Genomic DNA, 24,402 nt, shown 5'->3' with positions numbered 1-24,402 from the left:
GAGAAAACTTCCAGAGAGGAGCACCGAGTCAACGAGGAAGCCAACTGGTGGCAAAGCAAGTTTGGGCAGAGAAGAAGGAAGGCACGATGGGTGCACCGACGACATGGCCCAGGAAGAGGAGGTAGCTCGTGGCCTTCCTTACAATTCACGCGTGGGAGCAAAGCAGAAATAGCGACCCGTCAGTCGTGTCATTTGAGAAAACAAAAGAGACCCTTTGCCTCCTCCTGGTCTTGCCAAGTGACAAAAACGGTGTCTGTATTTACACCTTGAAAGTTAAAAACAGGTTTTCCTTGGGCAGGCAGACTGAGCTGATCCAGTTCTTTCTACCCAAGCCAATCCTTCCGGGTTACAGATTCTAGCCTTGTTCGGAGAGGGTGCCGGGCTAGAGTCCACAAAACGTGGCTATGTGTACATCATTATGGACGAGAGGAGCTGGCCCCGAAGCTTCTCTAGCTGGGAAAAGCCTGAAACAGCACCACCCACTTCTTCCACAGGACCAAGGTCTGTTGTGTATCTCACTCCCTCCTGCAAGTGTTCAAACAAGAGTCACCTTGGAGGGAGCAAACCTGAACGTTGGGAGAAACCCCCTCCCTCCACTGGGCCGCCCCCAGGTTGGGCCTGGCTTAGTTCTTCTCCTGCTTCTGCTGCTTCAGAGCGTGCAGGAAGATCTCCTTCACCTGTCCCACGGTGTCCTGGTACACCCGGAAGTCCTCCTCCTTGATCCTGACCGTGTCCTGCAAGGCGTTCTTCAGCGCATTGTTCTCATCCACCTGGATTGCGAGCCTGCATGGAAGGAAACAGCCGATTGGCTTGATACCTGGCCGAGAATACAGGCGGGAAACAGGGCTACCGTTCTCCAGGGCAGTGTTTCAACCTCAGCGACTTCGAGATGGGTGGACTTCAACTCCCGGAATTGCCCAGCCAGCATAGCCACTGTTGAGAAACAGTGCTCTCGGGTGTTTTAGTGGCAAAGCAAAATGTATTTCTTTCCAAAGCATACACATTTGGAAGTATTTCGGGGAGTCCACGGGACAGGCTCGATTTACTTGCCCACGTTTGCCCGCTCCCTAATCCTTGCAGCTCTTGGAAGCTTAAAATAGATCTCTCTGTCTCCGACGGTATCAGCAGGAAGACGACAACCGACTGCAAAAAAAATGGGGGAAAACTACAACGTAAGGAAAACAAGTGATCCGTATAACTATTAAATACGGTTCATAAGGCTCTGGCGGCTTTTGGGTGTTCAAATGCACGCTGTTTGGGACGTTCAAGCTCTCCCGACTGTGGGGAGACAATTTCCACGCCTCCTGTTTTGGAGGAGCAGAGAAGGGTGGAACCAGCAGTCCTTCTCGTTTGTGAGCCCCTAAAAGACGTTGCCCGTAAATTCAACCAACACCTCACCTTATGTTTTATTCTTCGAGAGCACGATTTTGAAAGAACAAGGTAATGATTACAGTCCTAGTGTCCCTAGGTATCAGCCCTGCAAGGTAGGCCAGGTCAGGGAACCGACACCGCAAGAAGTGTTAGGATTCAACTTCATTGAGATAGGCTGTGATAACAGAATCTTGAAAAACCGACAGCATTTCTCGTTCCCTCCCTCTTCTACCAAGGGAAATCGAGGTGGGGTAATCTGTTTTGCGAACGGTCTCCAACGTACCTGTTCCAAGGCCGTCTCTCCGCTCCTCTACCGTGGGGAAGGACGTAACTCCACAGTTTATGCCCTTGCATAAATGCCACGCAAGTACAAAAAGGTGGCGCCCACGCTGCAATGTTATTTCGGCACTATTGCGTCCAGCTGTGGACACCTAGGATTTCGCTTTCGGCTATGCCTTTGACCATACCCTTCCACACCTCCCATTTTAAAGGGCTTTTTAAGGCTAAACTTCCTATCAAACATTTTAATCCAAACCTGTTCCCCACTTTGCGTTTGAACTGTGCGCTGCAGTAACAACAAGCCTATGCCCAAGCTTGCTGCTTTCCAGCAGCAACCTCTAAGGACTTCAGGTCTGCGCTCGAGCCCAAGGAAATCCCGCTTTTTGGTAGCGGCTGTCTTAATGGCTTCTTTGCCGTTTTCATTTTGGGATGCTCGTTTTGCACAGCACCGGTGGACTCAGGAACTGCACTCGTGACCCGCTTGCTATTGTCAGCCTTCTGAGTTTTAGTTCTCCTGGCACGACTTGTATTATCACTTATACATTTCGGTCCACCAGGCTGTTTTCAGCTACGGATCATTTCGACTGGTGGGGAACTCTGCAGGCCTCCTAATGAATCTCCACCAGTGGTTCACGGACCACAGTTTGAGAATCATTGCTGTAAAGCAGCGTTTCTGAACCTTGGCAACTTTAAGATGTGTGGACTTCAGTTCCCAGAATTCCCCAGCCAGCATGGCTGGCTGGGGAATTCTGGGAGCTGAAGTCCACACATCTTAAAGTTGCCATGGTTCAGAAACACTGCTTTGAAGAAACTGTCCACTGGAAGCAAAATTTACCAAAGATTGTAGAGAAACACAGATTATGAATGAGCCATAACAATAAGGGAAATTTGTGAAGCTATAAAAAAGACTAAAACTGGAAAGATGCCTGGACTGGATGGCTCACCGGCTTCTTATTATAAATGCTTTGAGGAGGAACTTTTAAAACCTTTACAAAATACAGTGAATTCTATTTAACAGAAGGCAAAGATGCCACAGAGCTGGAAAGAGGCTAATACAGCATTTGATACAATTAATCAATTCGTTAATTCTTAATTAACAGGGCGTATTTTTAAATTTTTGATATTTTTATTTTAACACTCACATTTTATCTTGCTATAAGGAGTGGTGGTTTTTTTTTAATCTATTTGCTGTTTTATCTCATTGTTGTATGCCACCCAGTGACGCGATGTGTGAGATGGGTAGCCATAAATATGATTAATAAACAAATTTATGAATGTATGAATACATTTATTTATTTATAAATAAATATAAATTTATTTATTTATTTATAAATAAATAATACCTAAGGAGGGATAATATTTGACTTTAACAAGAAGTTATTGGCCGATATCATTATTGAATAATGAGTTATTATTACTGAATAATATTATTATATTATTATTATATAATAATAATATTATTATATAATTTTATTATATTATTGAATAATATTATTATTGAATTATAAGTTGTTCACCATGATTTTGGCTGAGAGGTGGAAAATGACTTTGCAAAAATTTATTCATGAAGATCAATGTGGGTTTTTACCTAAAAGACAGTTAAAGGATAATATAAGAAATCCACTGGACATTTTGGAATATTTGGAGCAACATAATGAAAAACAAGCTGCGCTGATTTTCTTAGATGCAGAGAAGGCCTTTGACAACTTGAACTGGGCCTTCCTGTTTAAAGTTTTGGAAGATATGAATTTTGGAGAGGAATTTATTAAATGGGTAAGATCGATTTACGCTTCACGGAAAGTGCAAACGATTGTCAGTGGAGATCTAACCAAACCCTGTGAGATACAAAAAAGGACAAGATGGGAATGCCCATTGTCTCCTCTCCTGTTTATTTTACTTCTTGAAATATTGGATAGAGATATAAGACCAGAGAACTGTGGGAGTAAAGTTTAAAAAAGAAACTTATAAGTTGAGGGCATTTGCTGATGACTTGGTGCTGGTTTTGGAGGATCCATTAAAGGGAACAGAAACATTAATGGAAAAATTAAAAGAATTTGGTACACTAGCAGGTTTTAAGGTTAGTAACCAGAAGATTATTCAGAAGACGAAGATGTTAACAAAAAAACATGAAAACAAAGGATCGAACAGAATTCTTCCTAAGTCTAATTGAGGGCTTGATTTAAAAAAAAAAATGGACAAGGAATACGAAAGATCTTACTGTGTGGATAGCTCCTCTAACTGAGACTCCAGAGGGACTTCTGAAAGTTGCATGGATGGGAGGTCTTTCTTATCTCCTGCATTCCAGCTCATCCTGGTGCTGCTGGGTGGCTGAGCTATGGAGACAAGACCTGTGGTTAAATGGGAATGATGATCCAGAAGTCGGCCCGCATTCAAACCCACCCGATTCTAACTTTTCTAAAAAACACGATTCACGTTTTCAGTTGAGATGGGAAAAGAGACACTGGGATTTTCCTCAGGGCTGAGGAGTACATCGCTATTCCACCGGCACGCTTTTTTTGCGCAGGGCTTCTGCAACCGGTAGCTTCTCCCGATGCTTAAAACCCCTTTACCTGCTTTGTTTCTGGAGTACGCTTTTGAGGCACCAACCGGTTTCCCCGACTCTGTTTTCAGCTTTGCAAACTGCTGCTCTAGACTGATGTACTTGCGCTGCTGTTCTTGAAAGTTCTTCTCCGCCTCCCAAACCTTAGCAATGCTGTCGTCCACCCTGGTGGGCCAAGCACAAAGACGGCCTGCAGACGCCTTTCGAAATTTGAGGTTTTGAACCTCGAAAGGTTAACCCTCGGGATCCCACCGCAGCAACAACTCAGGATCTGAGGGTGAATTGTCAGCCCCTGGCCGATGTCCCCCAGGCTGGGCAGAATCTGGCCTTGCTGGTACATGGATGGGGGACCACCGGGTATCACAGGGTGGTTGGCTCAACTGGGATGTTGAAGACAGACCCTGGAAGAAGAAGGCAGTGGCTCCTCTGTGCTTATATATATAAACACATAATGCCTTGTCTGGGTTTAGGACCTTTCAGGATTTCCCTTGGGTGCAAATAGGATTGTCGGCCCTTCAGGGTAGGTCAGATTAGGAAACAGACTCCACTGGAATGCTGGAACTCTGTTGAGATGCAGTGTTTCTCAACCTTGGCAACTTTAAGGCATGTGGACGTCAACTCCCAGAATTCCCCAGCCAGCAGGGCTGGCTGGGGAATTCTGGGAGTTGACGTCCACATGCCTTAAAGTTGCCAAGGTTGAGAAACACTGGGTTAGAATAACAGAATCTTGAAAACCCTTGAAATTTTCCCTTCCCTCATAGCCCAGGGAGTTTAGGTGGAGTCAGCCTGAAACTCTTTCTAATGTTTTCTCCAATTCCCAGGCTTAAAAAAACATAGCTTTGTAACGGCTGCTGCATCTATCGGCTCCCCACAATGACGGTGAGACCAAGGCTGAATTCTTCTACAGGCTTGTAGCCTCTTTGAACTCCACAAGGCTAAACTCAGCTTGCAGTTGAGATCGACTGGATGTCCATGCGTTTTTCTGGGCGACAGCATGAACTTGACTTCCTCTTGCCTATTTCAGAATTTCTTCGACTTCCAGGTCTGGGTTACAGCCCCGGACTTCCCAGATTGTCCCCCATCCAAGTATTAACCAGATTGGACCCTGCTTGGCTTTTCAAGATTGACCAAGGTTGGCTGCTGGTCAAAGATTGACAGGGTTGTAAATAAGCTTTGTTAATTTCGCGGGCAACTTCAGATCTTTTCCATGAAAACACACATACAATGTTGGAACTCTGGAACATTTTGCATCCAACAACAAGTCCAGGAGTCAGTGGCATCTGCGGGGTAAGGATCAAAGCAGACAAAGATGGCCGCGACGGCAGCACGATCCAAGCCACGCACCTTTTTGTACATCTGTGGATTTCACGCTTACGTATGAAGAGGTGGGGCTTTGATCACACGGCTGCGACCGCATTTTGCCTGGCCTGACCATCCTGCAGACACTGCTGTATTGAATTACAAACGCATTATAATTCCTTCATTGCCGTTCTAAGGGATGTAAATACCCCACGGGATGGAAAGGAATCAGAGAAAGAAAGAAAAAACACCTTATTTTTGAGGAAAAGTGCTTCAAGAAGATAGACCAAAACACACATAGGGTATGTCACAGGAGAGAAACTTGTCATTCTGATGGGATGTATTGTCTGTCTAGATCTCCCTTGGTGTCCACAGAAACACATCACTTCTCTCCTTTGTCTTCACAACCCAAACTTTTGACCGCTGGAGCTGGAAAAACCCGCCTGACATTTTCAGAGACTTGAGTGACGTGGGACAATGGGACCCCGGGCTTCAAGATATAGGGGAATTTTCCTCTCAGCGACCCCTTATACCTTTTCTGTAGGAGGCTGACCAGCTCTATCAGACGATCCCGTTCCACTTCTGCGGCCTGACAAAGAGCTTTGTATTCTGTGATCTGCATCTTCAGGGTCCCGATATCGAGTTCGTTAGGCTCCGACACCCTAAAGCAGAGGGAAGATCAGGCCGAAAGCCCAATTATTCCATCAGTGATCCATTCAGCAAAGCCCAGCTGGACACTTATGGGAAGTCACAGTCCACCTTCTCTGTCAGTTTCCTAGCTGATATTAAGAGGAAGAACACCTAGGAAGGTACCCCCGACAGGCCTACCAAAAGCTGCTCTAAAGACAGGCAAACCTGGGGCCTTGCCCCCATCTCCTGGCAGGGGTGTCCACAGCAGTGGTCAAAAAAGTCAAGATGGCAGCTACGGACACCCCTGTCTGGTGCCCATCGAGCCCATAAATTAATGCAGCACTGCAAAGGTTGAACGACATGCGGAAGCCAAGATCAAACGCCAAGTAAGTGATTTGCAAATCGCTCACACAAAGTAGACTAACAGAGATCTGAAGTTCACTTATTCATTTATGCCTTAACCATCCTTATACACTGCCCCAGCCTGCAGGATTCTGGATGGTGCATATGAGCTAGACAAGTTACTATCCTGATGCTTAAAAATGTTCACGGACACAGTAGCAGTAGATGTGCACCAACCCACCTGAGGATCCAAAGGGCTGCAGAAATAAAATCGCTTTAAGGGCCTTCCTGAACATAAGGAGGAAGTGGGCCTATTGTAACTTCAGGGGGAAAGTGTTCCATAAAGCGGGGGGCACACCTAAGAAGACCTGTCTTCAAATCCAAGCCCTTAAACCTCCCTTGGGTTGGGGAACCTGGAGCAGGTCCTCCTTGAACGTTCGATCTCTGCTTGTACAGCTCTAACCATAGTTAGTTGCAGGTGCAGGATTTCTTTGACGCAGGAAAACCCAAGATCAGTTCTTGTAGGCTTGGTGGCCTTGAGCCAGGATGCTAATGCCTACGCATCCCGACACAACAGAACATGCACATTGAACAAGCTGCAGGAGCAGAGTGGGCCAGTGTGGGCCAGGCGGGCCTATGCTTAGCTGTTTCGTTGACTTCATATCATTACACTCGGCCCGCTCCTTCAGCCATTTCAGCAGCATTTGACGCAAGGCACGATGTTGAAATGGGCAGGTGGAGAGAAGGGAGTAGGGCTGTCTGCAGGGTGCGGTCCCAAAAACTAAGACAACGGCCACCACGATGCAGTCGAAACTCTGCTGTTTTTTTTAATCTTTTATTGTACCATCATACCTGGATTACTGCAATGCACTCCACATGGGGCTGCCCTTGAAGAGTATTTGGGAGCTTCAGCTGGTGCAAAACGCAGTGGCACAGGGTTATTATGGATGCCAGCCACTTGGCACAGGTGACATCTCTGCTCCGTGCGCTGCAGTGGCTTCTGGTGTGCTTCTGGGTGCAATTCAAGGTGCTGGTTGTCACCTTTAAAGCTCTTTCTGGCTTGGGGCTGGGTTATTTAAGGGACCGCCTCTCCCCAGTGGTGTCCACCCATCCCAGTACATCTGGGTCTGTCCACAAGACAATGCCATGTAGTGGGACCCAGGAGAAGGGCTTTTTCTGCCATGGCACCCACCCTCTGGAACAGTGTTTCTCAACCTTGGGAACTTGAAGATGGGTGGACTTCAACTCCCAGCTGTGCTGGCTGGGGAATTCTGGGAGTTGAAGTCCACCCATCTTCAAGTTCCCAAGGTTGAGAAACACTGCTCTGGAACATCATCCCCATGAAACCAGATTTGCCCCAACGCTGCTCACCTTCTGCAAGGCATTGGAAACTTGGCTGCCCAGAGTTATGTAGACGAGATGGGCGGCCCTGTAAATTTACTAAATAAATAAATAAATAAATAAAGGCTGCCATCTTGGCTTTTTGGACCACAGCCTGCAGACCTCCCCGGAAGGGCGGGAAGGAATCCCAGGCATACCAGATAGAAACACGGAAGTTGGCACAAACCTCCCAGGAGCGTGAGCAGCTGGAAACAAAGTCGCTACCGAATCCACAAGGGTGTGTCCCATCTTCGTCAGTGTCCTGGAACACACAAAGCATCTGTCACGTTGTTTCTCTGCAGCTTCGGCATCTAACCCCCCCCCCCCCACACACACACACACAACATCCGGGCAGGTTGCTGCTATCTAGGGAGTGTTTAGAATGCTGTGGGAGTTCTAATTTGCAAACAATGCAGCCTTCAAATACCACGAAGGCCAAAGCCATGCATTCATCAGCCTTCTTCCCATGCAAAGATTAAGAGGGAAGAGGGTGCTGCCCCTTGAGACGGAAGCATTCTTGGCCCCACAGAAACCTGGAATGTCTGCGAAGAGGCAAAGGTAAATCCTTTTGGCTAAACTGCAAGCTTTCTTGCCTTTCCCATCACAGAATCCCAGAACGGAAGGGCGGAAGGGGGTCTCAGAAATCGCCTAGTTCAACCCTCTACCCAGCGCAGGAATCCACCACTTCGACATCCCCAACACAGGGCCATTCAGCCTCTGTTTAAACAGAGGAGAGTCCACCACGTCCTGGACGAGATGTCCTCTAAATTCCCTTCCTCCCTTTCACTCCAGGTTTCTGTGGGCCAAGAATTCCTCCATATGGAGGAGCCCTTTCACACAAAGATGCAAGGCGCCACCTGAAGTTGATCACTCCCGGTGAGAATCAGGTCAACAAGGGGAGGATGGAGGAGGGTGCAATCCAGATGGCTAGGGTCCTGTAGCCCACCTCTACGATGGGTTAGCTTGGTGAGCCCAGCCACTGTGGTTTGTAAATTCTAGCTGAGCTTATTGTTATTGTTATTATATTTATATAATAATAATATATATTATATAATAATAATAATAATAAATTATTATTATTATCCTCACACACTGAGACAATTGTAATCAGCACAGTAAACTATACAGGTAGTCCTCAACTTATGACCACGATTGGGACTGAAAAACTCATCGTTAAGCAGTGTGGTCATTAAGTGAGGCATCATGTAACCGCACTCGATGTTACAACCTTTTTTGCTACAGTCGTTAAGCGAATCGGGCTTCCCTATTGAATTTGCTTCTCAGAAGCTGGTTGGGAAGGTTGCAAGTGGTGATCACATGGCCCTGAGATGCTGCAACCATCATAAATATATGCCAGTTGCCAAGCATCCAAATTGCGATCATGTGACTGTGGGCACACTGCGACAGTCGTACATGTGAGGACCAGTCATAAGTCACTCTTTCAGCACCGCTGTAACTTCAAACGGTTGCTAAACGAATGGTCATAAGTCGAGGACTACCTGTAGTCAGGAAAAACACAGCTTAATGAGATGCATGAACACAGCCAAGGAGGGGGGTCTTGTTCCTGGGACACCTCTTCCTTTGATTTCTCACCTGGTATGATTTTCAGGGAATTAATCCAAGATGAAAGAACTAAATGAAAGGGTGTTACGAAGGATGCAGACAAACTTAAGGGGAATAGTTAGGCATGCTGGGTACGTTTAGCCTGGAGAAAAGAAGACTGTGATGGGACGTGATAGCTGAGCACAATTGTTCACAGGTTCCAGAAGGAACAATGAGCTTACATTACAAGGGAGTAGATTTTGGATGGATATCAACTTAAACTTAAGAGGTGCTTAAACTGAGGCTGAGTGGCCATCTATTGGAGATGCTAAAGTAGTCTATTCCTGTGCTGGGCAGGGGGTTAGGCTAGATGACCTCAAAGATCCACCCATTCCAGGAGTCTAAGATGGGCACGATTATCGTCTCCGAAGAACCTCTCTAACAGGCTGGGAGAAGTTTTATTATATATCTAAGAGGAGAGATCAGAGTTTCTGCCTGAAACGTTGGCTCAAGCGCCCCTAAATCATACGATTCCTTACGAGCCATCGGATAAAATAAACAAGGGAGTCCAGCCGAGGAGCTCGTTCCCTGACCAAAGGTGGCCGGTCTGGGTCAGGATAATGACCTGGGACCAAAACTCAGGGAGCCTCTCACATATTTAGAGACAGATGTTAAATGTGAAATTTGGAAAGCTATCTTCCCTACCGTGCACAGCTGTTACTTCTATTATAGTCTTCCTTCTGGGGTGCGAAAGTGGAATTTGCCTCTTCTAAAGACTCTGTAGACAATGTGGAAATGGAATCCGAACCACTTTCCTCTGGTTGGGGAGGACGCTGCTGCTGTGAAATACCAGCCATCAGATTTTGAATATCTGGGGTTCAATTTGACCATTTTTCTAGCAAGCCCTAGCTTTCATCAACTTTTGGGATAGCAGGAGAGAAAGGCTGCTATAGGTAGTCCTCACTTAACAACCACAATTGGGACTGGAATTTTGGTTGCTAAGTGAAGCGGTCATTAAGTGAGTCCAACCCAATCTCACAACTTTTTGTGGCGGTCGTTAAGTGAATCACCATGGCATTAAGCAAACCATGTGGTCGTTAAGCGAATCACATGGTTTCCCCATTGATTTTGCTTGCCAGAAGCCAGCCAGGAAGGTAAAAAATGGCAATCATGTGACCACGGGACTGCAACGGTCATAAACGTGAACTGGTTGCCAAGTGCCCAAATCATGATCACATGACCGGGGTGACAATTGTAAGTGTGAGAACCAGTCACAGGTTGGTTTTTGCAGCACCGTTGTAAGTCCGAACCATCATTAAACAAATGGTTGCTAAGCGAGGACTACCTGTATCTATAATTACATTTCATAGTTATGGGTTTGTTTTTATGGACTTTAGGTTTCCAGGGTCCACTTGTTCAGGACTCACTTGCACTTCATGGAGCTCATGTAGATCCGTACCCAGGGACATCCATGGTGGTTAGCAGGAGGGGGTGTCTTGATTTAAGACCACCCTTTTTTTAACCTAAGTTTTTATGCACAGTCATGGCCACTAACTTGACTTTTTAAACCCCACTTGTGGGTACCCCTGCCCCACCCTTGATTTTGCAAACTTTAGAGCAACCTAGCTCACACTGGCAAAATTTGGCAGCAAAATCACCAATTTTCAGTGACAGGTTTTTTTGTAAAGGTTTCTGCGTCCCTCTGTGTGTAAAAAGGTGCAAAGAGGTGCAAGGCTAGCTGTATGCAAAATACAGCATTCCAAAGACAGTTCTCTAAAATGTTCTGCTTCTTCTCCCAAAATGCCCCAATCTGGCAGTTTGAGGAGCAAATGGTTGTGGTTTTCCAAAAGGAAATCTTTTCATCCAGGTCTCCTGGCCTCCAGAATACTTGAGTCTTATTCACACACCCCGCTTGATGCACTTAGTTGGGACTTTAAAATCCTTCAGGGATTTCATGAGTAAATGAAAAGGAGGAACAGGAGGAGGAAGCGGGGGGAAGTAACCAAGTTCTCAGCCCCATTATACTTCGTACGTTGCCAAATTCACTGCCATACCCCTGCATCTCTCAGGGACAGGAAAAATTTTAGGAAACTGTCAGGTTCAGATGCTGCTTCTGCACACACCACACAGACCGTTTTATGGAGCACCTTTTGAAGATCCTGTCTTCAGCAAGTTTACCCTCAACAATTAATTCTGCTTTTCCCAGTAATTAAGTCTGGGAAAATATGGAACAATTCGCCATTGTTGCTGGAACTGGGACTCTGCCACAAACCGCTTCTCACCTGGTATTTTTAGAGATGCGTATTTTTTTACACCGAGGTCTGTATTCAACAGTTACGTTTTTGTAAGCGGCCTAGGCCATCAGCCTTAGTCGACCTATCCATCTCCCCAAACTAGATGACTAATAAAAAGCACAGCCGGACTGCAGTTTAAACGGACCGCATGCAACGTTCTGTGAATAACAGAGTTGCTATTTCTTATCAAAACCGTTCTTGTTTGCCCACGAGAAAGGAGTTCTCCTTTGCTGGGGGCCTTCGTGGAAAGGCAGGGTGGCCATCAGTCAGCAAGGGTGTCATGGATCTGTAATGGGCGGTGAGAAGAGCCTTGAGGAAGAGGAGGAACAGCCGCAGCCCAGGCAACGGTCCGATAAGAGAAATCTGAGTCCTAAGCAGGAATGTAGTTTGAGAAAGCGTCTCAGAAGGGACCCTCCCTAGTTCTCTTTAGGATTAAGGCGGAGGGGGTCACGTCTGAGGCATTGTCTCAAATTCCATTCCTGCTTAGGACTCAGATTTCTCTTAATGGACCGCTGCCTTGCTGCGGCTGTTCCTCCTCTTCCTCAAGGCTCTTCTCACCGCCCATTATGGGATCCTGCACTGAGCATGGGGTTGGACTAGAGGGCCCCCGAGATCCCTTCCCTCTCTAGGGTTCCATGATGGGTGCCATTCAAGACTGAGGGATCCCCTCTCCCAATATGCATGGATAGCGACCTCTCTCACCAAGAGTCCAGCAAGGTAGGCCAGACTAAGAAGCCAACGCCATAGAGGCCAGGATTACTTTTATTGTAAAGCTGCAGTAACAGAATCTTCCAAGTCTGAATGTGCTTCCCACCCTCCCTCCCTTTATCTTTGTGTGAACTAGGAGGGGCTTGGCTGAGACGTTTTCTCACATTACTTGCTTGGCCCAGACTCAGGCCCCTTATCTGACCGTAATCTTTGGGGTGGGTCCTCCTCTTGTCCTTCCAGGCCATTCCCTCTGCCCTCCGCACTCGCTTCTCGTCCCTGAGGCAGCTTACCTGCAACTTGAGCTGCCTGACCATCTCCTCAAGCTGCTTCACCTGAGCCTCTCGGTCCGCCACCATCCGCTTGAGCTGCTCAATGAGGCAGCTTTGCTTCTGGACCTCGACATTCAGCTGCATCCCCAGGGTCTTGTGACACTCTGCGTTCCTCTCTTCCTGCTGGCTCAGATTCTTTAAGATGACCTGCATTTCCTTCTGCTGGCTCTGGGGAAAGCGAAGAGGGACAGAGACCCTTGCTTTTCTCTCTGCATTGCATGAAAAGGGCATGCTGAGCAACAGGAGACTCACTTTGGGCCAGTTGCAGAAATGCATTAACAAACAGGTACCCCTCGGACAGGGATCAAACAACAGGGACCCCAAATCAAATCATTTGAACCATCTGGATCACATACATTTTTGCACCATTCTCTTCAACAGGAGCTTGAAGGAAGCAAAGGTTCTAGAGTTTATCCTGTTAAAGCCCAAATGGAACTTCAGTGCAAGCTGTACAGGTAGTCTTCACTTAATGACCATTCGTTTAACAATGGTCCGAAGTTACGACGGCCTCAGAAAAAGTGCTTTATGACCTGTACTCACACTTACGACCGTTGCAAACTGTTGTACCAGCCCCATGGTCCCGTGATTGCAATTCAGGCACTTGGCAGCCAGCTCGCATTTATGCTCAGTTGCAGCATCCTGCAATCACTTGATTGCAATTTGTAACCTTTTTTGCCAGTTTTTGGCAAAAAATGTCCATTGGGGAAGCTGGATTCGCTTAATGACCATCATAAAAATGGTTGTAAAATCGGGTCAGGTCACGTGGTGACTCACTTAATGGCCGTACTGCTTCACAACCAATTTTCTGGTCCTTATTGTTGTCGTTAAGTAAGGACTAGCAGTAAATCTGTTGATTGTCACTGATGATTTCCAATATATAACCAGTTTATTTAAACTTCCTTTTTGATTTTTTGCAAAGGTGGAAAGTGTTTTATTGTGTGTTTTATATTGAGATTTTATTATATATTTATTGTTTTATATTGTAAGCCGCCCAGAGTTCCTCCGCTCAGAGGAGATGGGCGGTGACAAATTTGACAAATAAATAAATAAAATAAATAAATAAATAAATAATCTATTTTTCTTCTTCTGGCTCTCTAAGGTTTAAGCAGGGGTGTCAGCGGCAAGCTGAGATTTTGTCAAAAGGACGTAACGTGTTGTGGCTTCCCAACGGCAGTTGTGCGCCATGTGTACATGCATGTGATGTCACAGCACAGGTGCCACAGAGCCAGAGTTTGTCTTGCAACACTGCAACGTACATTTTGCCATTTGCTTATCCCTATATGATTGAGCCCCCAGGCTGCACGTGCCCCACCAGAAATCTTTAGATTTGTTCCTCTGGAGCAGGATTCCTCAACCAGGGTTCCGAGGCACCCTCGGGTTCCACAAGAGGCCACTAGGGATTCCCTCGGCGATCACGACTTACTTAAAAAATTATTTCAGATTCGGGCAACTTCACGTTAAAGAAGCAAGTTTCATTATTTTTAGTTTAAGAACACCGTTCATGCATATTTGCAGGCCTACCCATGAAACGAATATAGTAATTTATACTTCTGGCCTATATTTGAGCCTGAATGTGTGCGGGTTCCCCAGGTCTGAAAAATATTTCAAGGGCTCTTCTGGGGTCAAAAGGTTGAGAAAAGATGCTCTAGAGGTATCCCCAAAATTACTTAACTATTAATGGGAGATCAGGAGCGTTATTCAACATACAGGGAGCAATTATATGAACTGTATTTCAATTTTATTTAGAATGAAATGAAATCTTTGCCCTAGCCTCTCTTGATCTAGACAGTGTTTCCCAACCTCAGCAACTTTGAGATGTGTGGACTTTGACTCCCAGAATTCCCTAGGCAGCATGCTGGCTGGGAAATTCTAGGAGTTGAAGTCCATGCATGCTGCCTAGGGAATTCTGGGAGTTGAAGTCCACACATCTCAAAGTTGCTGAGGTTGGGAAACACTGGTCTAGAGAAAATTGCCCTTCTTTACATCTTGGGCTCAAAATCTAAACATGGGCTAATCCGACCCTCCCACAACTGACTGGGAATTAGGGGAATTGTGGGTTGGGAAACACTTTACAAATTCATGGTGTATATAACCGTGAGTAACAGCCAAGGCCAAATCTCCCTCATGGGAAGCAGGAATACCATCAGCGAGATCGTACCAGTAAAGCATCAACAAGTTCATCGTCATGTTTCCCCTTGTCCAGCAGGGTTGAATTTTGCTCCTTTAAAGTTTTCAGCTCATTGGACAAGACTTTGTTCCTTGCTTTGGACCCATCCAGCTTCTTCTTCAGGTCCTCATGATCCTTCTGGAGGACCTGATGCTGGTTCATAAGCTTCTGCCGTTAAGAAAGAGAAAAAGGGAAGCCAAGGCTGAGGATCGCTGCACCCCAAAATGATTTTTGCAATGGCACACAATGCCTTTCAAACTTAGGCAGCTGAAGTACTGATTCTGCCTGAGGGGCTCTGATCCCCTCCTCTACACTTCTATTTTGACAAAACCCGCCTGGGTAGGACTTTCTTCCTACCCAGTGGGGGAAAAATTCACCTTGGAGATGGAAATTCCAGGGAAGGATTAAGCAGTTTATTGACCCAGGTCCTTTTCCCATTTGTTCCCCTTCTGTCGCTAACTGCTTTTGGTTTAAAAAGACAGTTGAAGACAGAAGGATCAATGCTGCATAATGTGGAATGTAAATCCCAGAAAATAATCACCTTCTGAGCGGCCTACCCACCCACCCTGTTCACCGACTCCATCGATGGACAAGCACCTGCCGACGACTCAGCAAGCTTGTGATGTGGTTTCAAAATCTTACTTTTAGTTGAATTTGCCCAGCCAGAATTCCTTACCTCCAAAGCTTCTTTCTTTTCCCTTTCCAAGCTTCGGATCCGCAGCTGGTTCTTCACCTGGGCTGACGTCTTCCTTGACTCAGTGAAGCTTAATGGTTCTTCATTGGCATCATTCTCAGATAACCTGCTTTTGCTGTGATTCAGCTGGGTTTCTAACTCCCGAACCTACGGGGGAAGGTGAGCGGGAAACAGAAGGCCCAGGGTTGATTCGTCACATACCAATTCTTCTTCTTAACTAGGTGAATGTGGGGTAAAGAAATCCGCATTGGGATATCCACCGATCCTAGCTAATCTGACTTGAAAAATTCCTTCCTGCCTTCTCCTGTTGTGGCAGTCACCTGAATACTTCAGCCTGGTTCACACATCCCGGTTTAAGCTACGGTTTATTTGGTGCCATGATCAAAGCTAGTCACTGTGGTCTACAAATGATATTTGTGGCTTTGTCAGATCCCCCCCCACCCCGATCAAGGTTTTACAAAACCCCTCATTGGAGCATCTACCATCACTTCCTTCTCCAAGGAATGGAGTCTGTGTTGCCAGATGGGAGGGGGTGTGAAGTTGGAGTGTGAAGTGGTTTATTATGGTTATGGCGGACATCAAGGACGTGGGACTACCATCTGGATGGGAGGGGGGTGACATGGTTTCATGGGAAAGGGGACTAACTAAGGAATGTAGTTTTTAAGTTAGGTTTGAGCGGGAACGCTTTATTCGCAGCTTGCCTTTGGTACCGTTCATTACACTTCATTAAAACAGTTAAAGGAATCCCAGCCTCCTGACTGTGATTGTGTGGATGCTCGAATGATCAGGTGCGGACCGGCTTAGTGTTTCATGTCAACAAACTATGGTTTAAGCCAGCAGTTGCTTAGCACAACACGCAAAGTCAAATGCATTTGAAAGGATGAAGGTTGACGCACTTTGCCTTGCAGGACAAGAATCTGCTGAGCCCGTCCTCGCCAGCTGCCCGGGGTAGACAAAAGACTTTGAACGTTGATGTCTTCTCCCACTTCATTTGCCAAAAGCTGAAAGTGAGATGTAAACAGACCCAAATCAGTGCAAGTATTGGTACTGGAGGTCTGAAAATGCTTCACTTAAAGGTCATTTGGCCAGGCAAATACCCACATACTTCAGGAGGACGTGAAATGAGTCCCAATAAAATTTGGGCTCCCCAGTCGTTGACTTGTGGCTTATACGCCTCTTTTCAATATTTACTTACATATATATTTATTCAATATACCTATTTATCTATCTATTATTCATCTATTTATCTATTCGATATATTTAGTCAATATATATATATTTCAGTATTCAGTCGTCGCTCTCTGAGTGAGATGGGCAGTGACTCAACTTGAAATATAAATAAATAAATAAATAATTTTTTATCATGTGAAGGGTGTGTGTACGTGACAGCTCTGTCTGCTGACATGGTAAAAGGCTTGTGGACATTCCCTGGGACAGCAGCAGCAGCCATAGGGGGGGTGTCAAAAACGGTCAGATGGTGGTGAACCTCTCCCCTCCCCTCCATGTGATGCATGTACACACAAGGGGATGGGGCTGTTTTTGACAATCAGCCCCCTGTCCACCCACCCACCCACCCCATTCTCCACAGCATTGTTGCTCTGGGATTCCACTGGTAAGAAAACATCCTCTGCTGAAAACACCACCAGCACCACCGGTTTCATCCCTGTGTAAGTATTTATTTATTGAATTTTTATCCCACCTTTATTATTTTTTTATAAATAACTCAAGGGGGTGAACATACCTAATGCTTCTTCCTCCTCCTATTTTCCCCACAACAACATCCCTGTGAGGTGGGTTGGGCTGAGAGGGAGGGACTGGCCCAAGGTCACCCAACCAGCTTTCAGGCCTAAGGCAGAACTAGAACTCGCAGCCTCCTGGTTTCTAGCCCAATGCCTTAACCACTAGACCAAACTGGCTCATTGACTTCATCGCTTTGGGGTAATTTTAACTGCTGTTTACTTGTTATTTTTGAAATGTAGATGGTGATTGGACCACAACCTGGTGCAGTTCGCATTATAAATAAAGGATTATTTGTTTGAAACTCAGTCTGGGGAGGAAATTTCAATAATCCAATTTGGGTGAAAACATTCTCTGCACTAAGAGATCTTCTATTTACCCACCTTCTGGCATATCTTATACATGCCAAGCAAATTTAAAAGGATAAACAAGATGTTTAAAAAATTTACCTAACAGGTAACAGTGTACGGAAATTATCCTGTTCTCCCCCACCCCACCCACCAGTTATTGTTGCCCAGGTCACACACAGACCCCTACCTTGTGCAACAATTTAAGTTCCTGCTTTGTGGTCTGGAGCTGGTTGCGATAATCAGACATTTTGAGATTGGCAGCTGACAATTTTTCTTGCAAAGCTTTCATTTCTGGGCTCTCAGATTGGAGGGTTGTCGTGTTGTTGAAGAAGAACAGAGACCCCGGGAAAAAACAAGACACACCTCAGTTACTAGCACGAGTTTCAAGATCAGGATCGAGAACCACACGGCATTCGACGACAGGCTAACCGAATCCAATTCTGCAATTTGCATGGCATTTTCACACAATCAGGAGGGCCACCCAGCACGGTGGGGACAGAGCCGGGAGGTGCTCTGAATTTGATGGCCAAAAATGCTTCTGAGCCCAAGTGAGTATAAATCTGACATCTGCTGGCAACCCTTTAAAACAGTATTTTTCAAACACTGGTTTAAAAGCACCATCCTGGCTTCGTGCAGCCGCTCTGGAAAAAGAAGCAGCTGCTTTAAGTCGCTGCAGACCTTCGTACGCCAAAGTGCCTTCTGGATACGGCAGACAGAATCTTGCCCAGCCCGAGACCGCTTTTAGCTCCATTGGTCCCAGCTTTTACAAGCCTCCCCGAAAAGCATAAACCAACTGTCATCCCAAACTCCCTTCACTGTTCCACACTGATTAAAGAGCCTAACAATTCAATTAATTAAACACAGTCCCCGTTAACCCCGCCGGCTGATGTCAAAAAGATAAGCAAAGCTGGATCTGCAGTCCAGAGAGGCTAAATTGAGAAGATGCAACTTCTCAAAAAACAGTGTGATGAAGTTTTAACTCTTACCAGAGAGGCGTCCATCTTTTTACGAGAAGCTGGGCTGTCGCCGTGGGGTTGGAGCTTAACAGTCGACAGTTGTAGCTAGAAAAAATGGATAGGTATATGCGTGTGCAAACTGGTAGATAAAGACAGGACAGGCGTGCAGAAGAATGATAAAAACAGATCACACCAACAGCTTTGGTTAAGTCAGCATTCAGCCAAGTTATCGCCAGCAGAACTAAAACTAAGTCACTGTTTGTCATAAAGATCTTTATAAGATAGGGGTGGAAATCTGTTTTAGGATCAAAATACAATCTGTTGCTGGGCTCAGAAATGCAGAGCAATTAGGTTAGGGCAGTTTGATGTGTTCAGCAATTATTCTTATTATTATCAGATTTTTGTATCCCACCTTTTATATGTATGTATGTATGTCAACTCAAGGTGGCGAACATCCCTAATCCTCCTGATCCTGTTTTCCCCACCCCAACAACCCTGCGAGGTGGGTTGGGCTGAGTGAGAGAGACTGGCCCAAGGTCACCCAACCGGCTTTCACACCTAAGGCATGAAATTGTTGAATGCGTGTGCTAACAGAGCGAAGCCTCACTTCTTTTTCCAACTGTCTGATCCTGTTGTTCAGCTGTTTCGTTCTGGTTTTCTCCCTTTCCATCTCAGCCGTCATGTGTCGGTTCTGTTTGGCCAGTTCCACAATTTTAGCAGCGGCAACGTCCCCAGAGAAGCCAGATGTCCCTGAAAAAAGAAGGGAAAGAGAAGCTGGAAACAAGAAACCAGGTGTCTCCAAAGAGATAGGACAGTAAGAAAAGAATGGATTTTGCAGCAGAGTTTCTTAATCAAGTGGGTGTTTCTTATCAAGTCAGATTTTCCTACCACAGACATTTCTATCCTATCACAGACAGGATCCAGAAGAACTGAACTCAGACAAATAATGATCTTCTGTGGGTTGGAGTTTCACTCAGATGGATAATTAGATAGTTGAGGTCCTATACACGGAGTCATTGTGGTTTGGATAGCAGTGAGCATTTCAGCATTCATCCAGATATCAGAGATTTTATACCCACAAAGGAATGTTAAGCAAATTCTGTCTTGATACTGCATTATTATGGCAACTTCAGAATTAAAAAGAAAGAATAATCTGCAAAAAAGGCTAAAGGAAAATGTAAAGTATTGCACGCATACCTATCTGCTAGGTGTTTTGATTTGTTAAAAATACAGGGATCGTGTATTTGATTTGCTACTGATTGTCATGTCATCAGTTGCAATTATATTTCCTGAATGAAGCAACCGCATCATGATCAGCCACTTAAAAGACCAGCTTCCTTCCTTAAATCCTTATTTCCATATTAATTGCTGCTTTTAGGACACTTGAGGGCCAATTTCCCACTCTAATTCAGCAAGTAAAATTGGACTTCAGTTCCCATCACTGCCTGACATCATGACCAACATCCACACTGCACTGTTTTTATTTTCATTTAGCAAAGGACAAAAGCAACAAGGAATTTATGCTTGCTGGCTTTCAAGGAATCTGCCCATGGATGGGTGGGTCAGAGAGAGAGGAGTCATGGGGAAAAGTTGCAGGTGGAGAAGGTGAAGTAACAAGGAAATAAGGCAGGATTGTTTTATATGCCGTAACCTGGCTTGAATCAATGGGATCATTAATTAAAATGTTTTTAGATTTGGTCTTAGGGTTATCCAAGGCAAGGTTTCTTTCTTGTCTCTTATGAAGAAAGCCAACGTCAGAGGCCTTTTGGGTTTTCAGAATGCCAAGGCATTAGAAAGAAATTAAACACCTTGAAATAATTCTATCAAAGAGAAGTCAAAACATCTTTGAGTTTGACCTTCTTAAGGACGGTTATACCCTGAAACATTCCCCATTTTTCTCAATAACTAAGAATTCCCTGCTATCCGTTTCTTTCCCTACAAATCCCTTGCTCTCTCATATTTTGCAAGCAAGTGAATTATAGAGCCATGCAAGATGCTTTATTTGGTCTTTTGGAAAGAGAAGGGGAGAACCTTTGAGGCAGGTCCCTCTACTCCTAGTAAACCCCTTGAAATAATGGAAGTGCATTATTTGATACTTGTTGGTCTGGACCACTATCTCCATGGCCCTTCCAGAAAGAGAAAGGAACTGCAGAAGAGACTGGGGAAAAGACACGGCAGGCTGAGTTCCACTTTCCTGCTTACCCATTAGAGCCAGCCTTTCCTCCTCAATCTTCTTGTGAAGCTGCTTGATCTCCAAATCCCTTTCCTTCAACAGCTTGTACAGCCTGCCGTTCTCATCCATGAGCTCTCGAAGTTGATGCTGCAGCTGCTCATTTTCATTTTCAAGCAACCTAGAAAATAAACAGACAGCTTGGCCTAGCCCATGGTCGCAATCCTGACACGGATTAGGAGGGCCCATGATCCGAAAAAGAGATGAATTTGGGCGGCAGAGACATTCTTCTGCAATTCATTTCCTCCTATCAGTTCTCATGCAGAAAGAGACTTGGCCTTCAGATTGCTTTTAGAGGGAGAGCGACTTTCCAGAAAAGTTGCTGTGGGTGCAGCAAGCTTTGAGATGACAGTTCCCATCTTTCATCGCACAATTATCTCTCCTGCGATCTGCGGCCACCTCATCTTCCCACTCTTCCTTAAATCTCATGGGAAGCTATCAAGAGCAAACTACTCCCACGGAGATCTTCAGCAGCAGTGAAGAAGGGGTGGCCCTGCCCTTGAGAACTACTCGGAGAATTTCCCTTCCTTTGGAGAAACCATCCACTCGGTTTCTCTGTTTAGAGCTTGGATGGGGAGCCTTCAAAGGCCATTTATGCTACAGCGGTGCTAACATTGGTGACCATTCATTGTCCTCTTCATTTTCCCCTTCTCTTTGCCCCTGTGGTTAGTATCACAGAGATGGGAGTGCTGGGCTTGCACCGTAACTAGTCATTATGCCAAAGTTAATAGCCACTGTATCGGTTGGCACTCTTTCCATTCGTCTGTTCCAGGAGGGTCCGTAGGTTGTGGTAAAAAAAAATCAAGAGGGTGGCCGCAAGGGTGCTTTCAAAGCTCTGCCTGTTTTTTTTAATGTGTGTTGCACACACAATGCACAAAAAAAAAACAGGTGGAGTTTCGACGGCATTGTGGAATCAACACAGGACTCAAAGCACAAATAATCAAGGCTGACCGCAGTCTTTACTGATACAGTGCGCTCTGGAGGGGTCCTCACCAAGATGGTGGGTGCCTCCCCTGCAGACAGAAGAAATGCCCCGATATTTATGCAAGACAGAAAAGGAAATGATGTAAGCATACATATTCATGTCATATATACATATTCATAAGCCGTAGATCTCAAGTTACTTTCTGCTCTACTTATCTACTCTGAAGAAAGTGGGAAGAAGGGAGGGAGCAAACTTCTTGAGTACAGGGATTTGTGGCTTGCTATAGGAATGTCCTGATAAAAGTTAGCAAAAGCTGCAGAAGCTGGTGTGAGATAGCTCCCAAGGGTGTTGCCACATACCTTTATGTTTCAGTTTGGTTTGAACAGGATCATTCATCTGAAAACTTATTTTTCTCACAGTTCCATCACAGACACCATCCTGACTTTTTTAATCATATCCTGCAGACATTCCTGGTCTGCCCCTTTCCTTCTTCCAATCCAGACTAACATTCTGGTGGTCCTTTGTGGATTTGTTTAAGAAAGGATAAGGAGTGATTATACGGAATAGTGTGAGGCATGTATATATGTGATATGCACAATGTGAAGAATGGTTAACTGGTATAGTATAGTGCAGTGTTTCTTAAAATGTGGTCTGAGGACCCCTAGGGTTCCCCCAAGACCCTCTCAGGAGTCTGCGAAATCAAAATTATTTGCCAGATACTGCAGATAGCTGCAAAATTTAAAACAAAGTCACTCTTCTCGTTATTATTTTTTATTTGTTAAAAAAATATTGTTTTTTCATGAAAAATATTTTATTTATGTTAATATCGAATGGGTTTAATACTGTTACTTTTACATCACTCAATAAACAAATATTCTGTGAATGCGTCAATGTTCATTTTTCATATGGTCAATATTGATAAATATAATCCATGCAAACAAAAGCTCTTTTGGGGTCCTCCCTAATTTTTTAAAGTGGGAAGGGGTCCTGAGAGCAAAAAGTTTAAGGAACGCTAGTATAGAGGACGAGTGGAAAACTTGGGTTGAGATGCCACCTTAATTTAGACCAGTGTTTCTCAACCTCAGCAACTTTAAGAGGTGTGGACTGCAACTCCCATGCTGGCTGGGGAATTCTGGGAGTTGCAGTCCACAAAAGTTGCTGAGGTTGAGAAACACTGGTCAAGACTTCTGCTCTGAGTCACAGGTTTGACCCATCACTGTGGAGGTAGCAACTGCAAAGTGTTAAAGTGTTAATTTCCTCGTGAATTATTTTCACTAAAATAACTGGGAGGCAACAGGGAGGCTGGGGAAGGCTCCAATAATCCTGTGATGCCTCCATGCCCAATCAACATCTGAAACTATCGATGTGTCGGATCTGGACCTACAGTATGTAACACTTCACACACACCCTTTCCATTTGAACTAACAGGGATTGCTTCCTTACTTTTTGCCAACGCCTGCATCTGACACATCGCTGGCCAAGAACGATAAGTTGAGAGCATCTGGGATGCCAAAGGCCTCGTCCTGATTCTCCTTGTTGTTTTGCTTTAGGCTGTGCTGAGTTTCTTTTTTCTTCTCCATCAGATTTTGCATCCTCTTCTGCTGCTGCTCTTGGAGTGCCTTAAACTGCGTTTTTAAATTTTCATTTACATCTTCATCAGGCTCCATTGCTGCCTTTTAAAGAGAAATCAGGTTAAGATGGTTAAAGCAGAATGCCCTTGGCGAGCTCTTTAAGAAAATTTCCCCAAATTTCCTGAGTTAATGGAGTCTTTTCCCTCTTTTTCATTTCTACCTTCGCCCTAACCCTAACCCTTTCCCGTGTCTGTCTATCTGCTTATATTGGGAAATCTACAAGCATCACAAGCAATGCACATCCATATTGATGGGGCAACCCTTCCTGCAATGCCAGGCTATCCTTTCTCCATATTTACTACTGTTTAAAACAAATCTAAATATGAGAAATTTTAATGCCGAATCAATTGTATTCCATCTACTTTACTTTTTAGCAAACAGTGTCCTTCTCTTTCAAATTCCCAGCAACCCCAGCCAGTAGCAGCCATACCAGAAGGGGGAAAGATAGGGGTTGAGGTCTAATGCCATGCCAGTTGGGTAATGGGGTTGCAGTACAACACTGTGTTATTTAAAATAGTTACTGGAATTGAAAATGCATCCAGCTATAATTTATTCTGAATAAGGCCGTTTTATTCATGATGGCAACAACATGCAAACGAAACCGCTGTAACTTCTGAGAGGGAGAAACTGGATTGTAGGGAACTTGAAAATAGGATCAGGGTGCAGATTTTTTTTAAAAAGGTGCCTTCTCTCCCCACCCTACAATTCAAAGAGTGAAGTAAGATAAATAGAAATTTTCCGAAGATCTAAAACATAAAAAGATTTATTTTAAAAAGTGTAAAACCAAGTATCACACGTAGACAAGCAAAGGCTGGCTGGGGAATTCTGGGAGTTGAAGTCACCCATCTTAAAGTTGCCAAGGTTGAGAAACACTATTCTAATGGCAAAAATTTCCAGAGGGGGAAATTGCATGGGCTGTTTCGACATTGATAACCTGGGAGTTGAAGTCCACCTATCTTAAAGTTGCTAAGGTTGAGA

At 45.0% G+C, this 24,402-nt stretch overlaps 1 protein-coding gene across 1 annotated transcript; it reads right to left on the bottom strand.

The window, feature by feature from the left end:
• Positions 1–417: 417 nt before the first annotated feature.
• On the bottom strand, positions 418–23,464 carry CCDC13 (coiled-coil domain containing 13). The gene is made up of 15 exons (XM_063303331.1): positions 23,237–23,464; positions 20,841–20,989; positions 19,246–19,388; positions 18,669–18,743; positions 17,870–17,980; positions 16,492–16,596; positions 15,578–15,742; positions 14,893–15,069; positions 12,696–12,902; positions 10,109–10,242; positions 8,049–8,123; positions 6,043–6,171; positions 4,221–4,375; positions 3,869–3,983; positions 418–783 (listed from the first exon to the last, which is right to left on the bottom strand). The coding sequence occupies exons 1-15, from the start codon at positions 23,458–23,460 to the stop codon at positions 624–626; spliced, it is 2,124 nt and encodes a 707-aa protein (XP_063159401.1). The 5' UTR covers positions 23,461–23,464; the 3' UTR covers positions 418–623.
• Positions 23,465–24,402: the final 938 nt, after the last annotated feature.

Source organism: Candoia aspera, chromosome 4 (genome assembly GCF_035149785.1).
Source record: "Candoia aspera isolate rCanAsp1 chromosome 4, rCanAsp1.hap2, whole genome shotgun sequence".
NCBI classification, from domain to species: domain Eukaryota; kingdom Metazoa; phylum Chordata; class Lepidosauria; order Squamata; family Boidae; genus Candoia; species Candoia aspera.
Note: the sequence above shows the minus strand (reverse complement) of the source record. Positions and strands in the feature narration are given on the sequence as shown.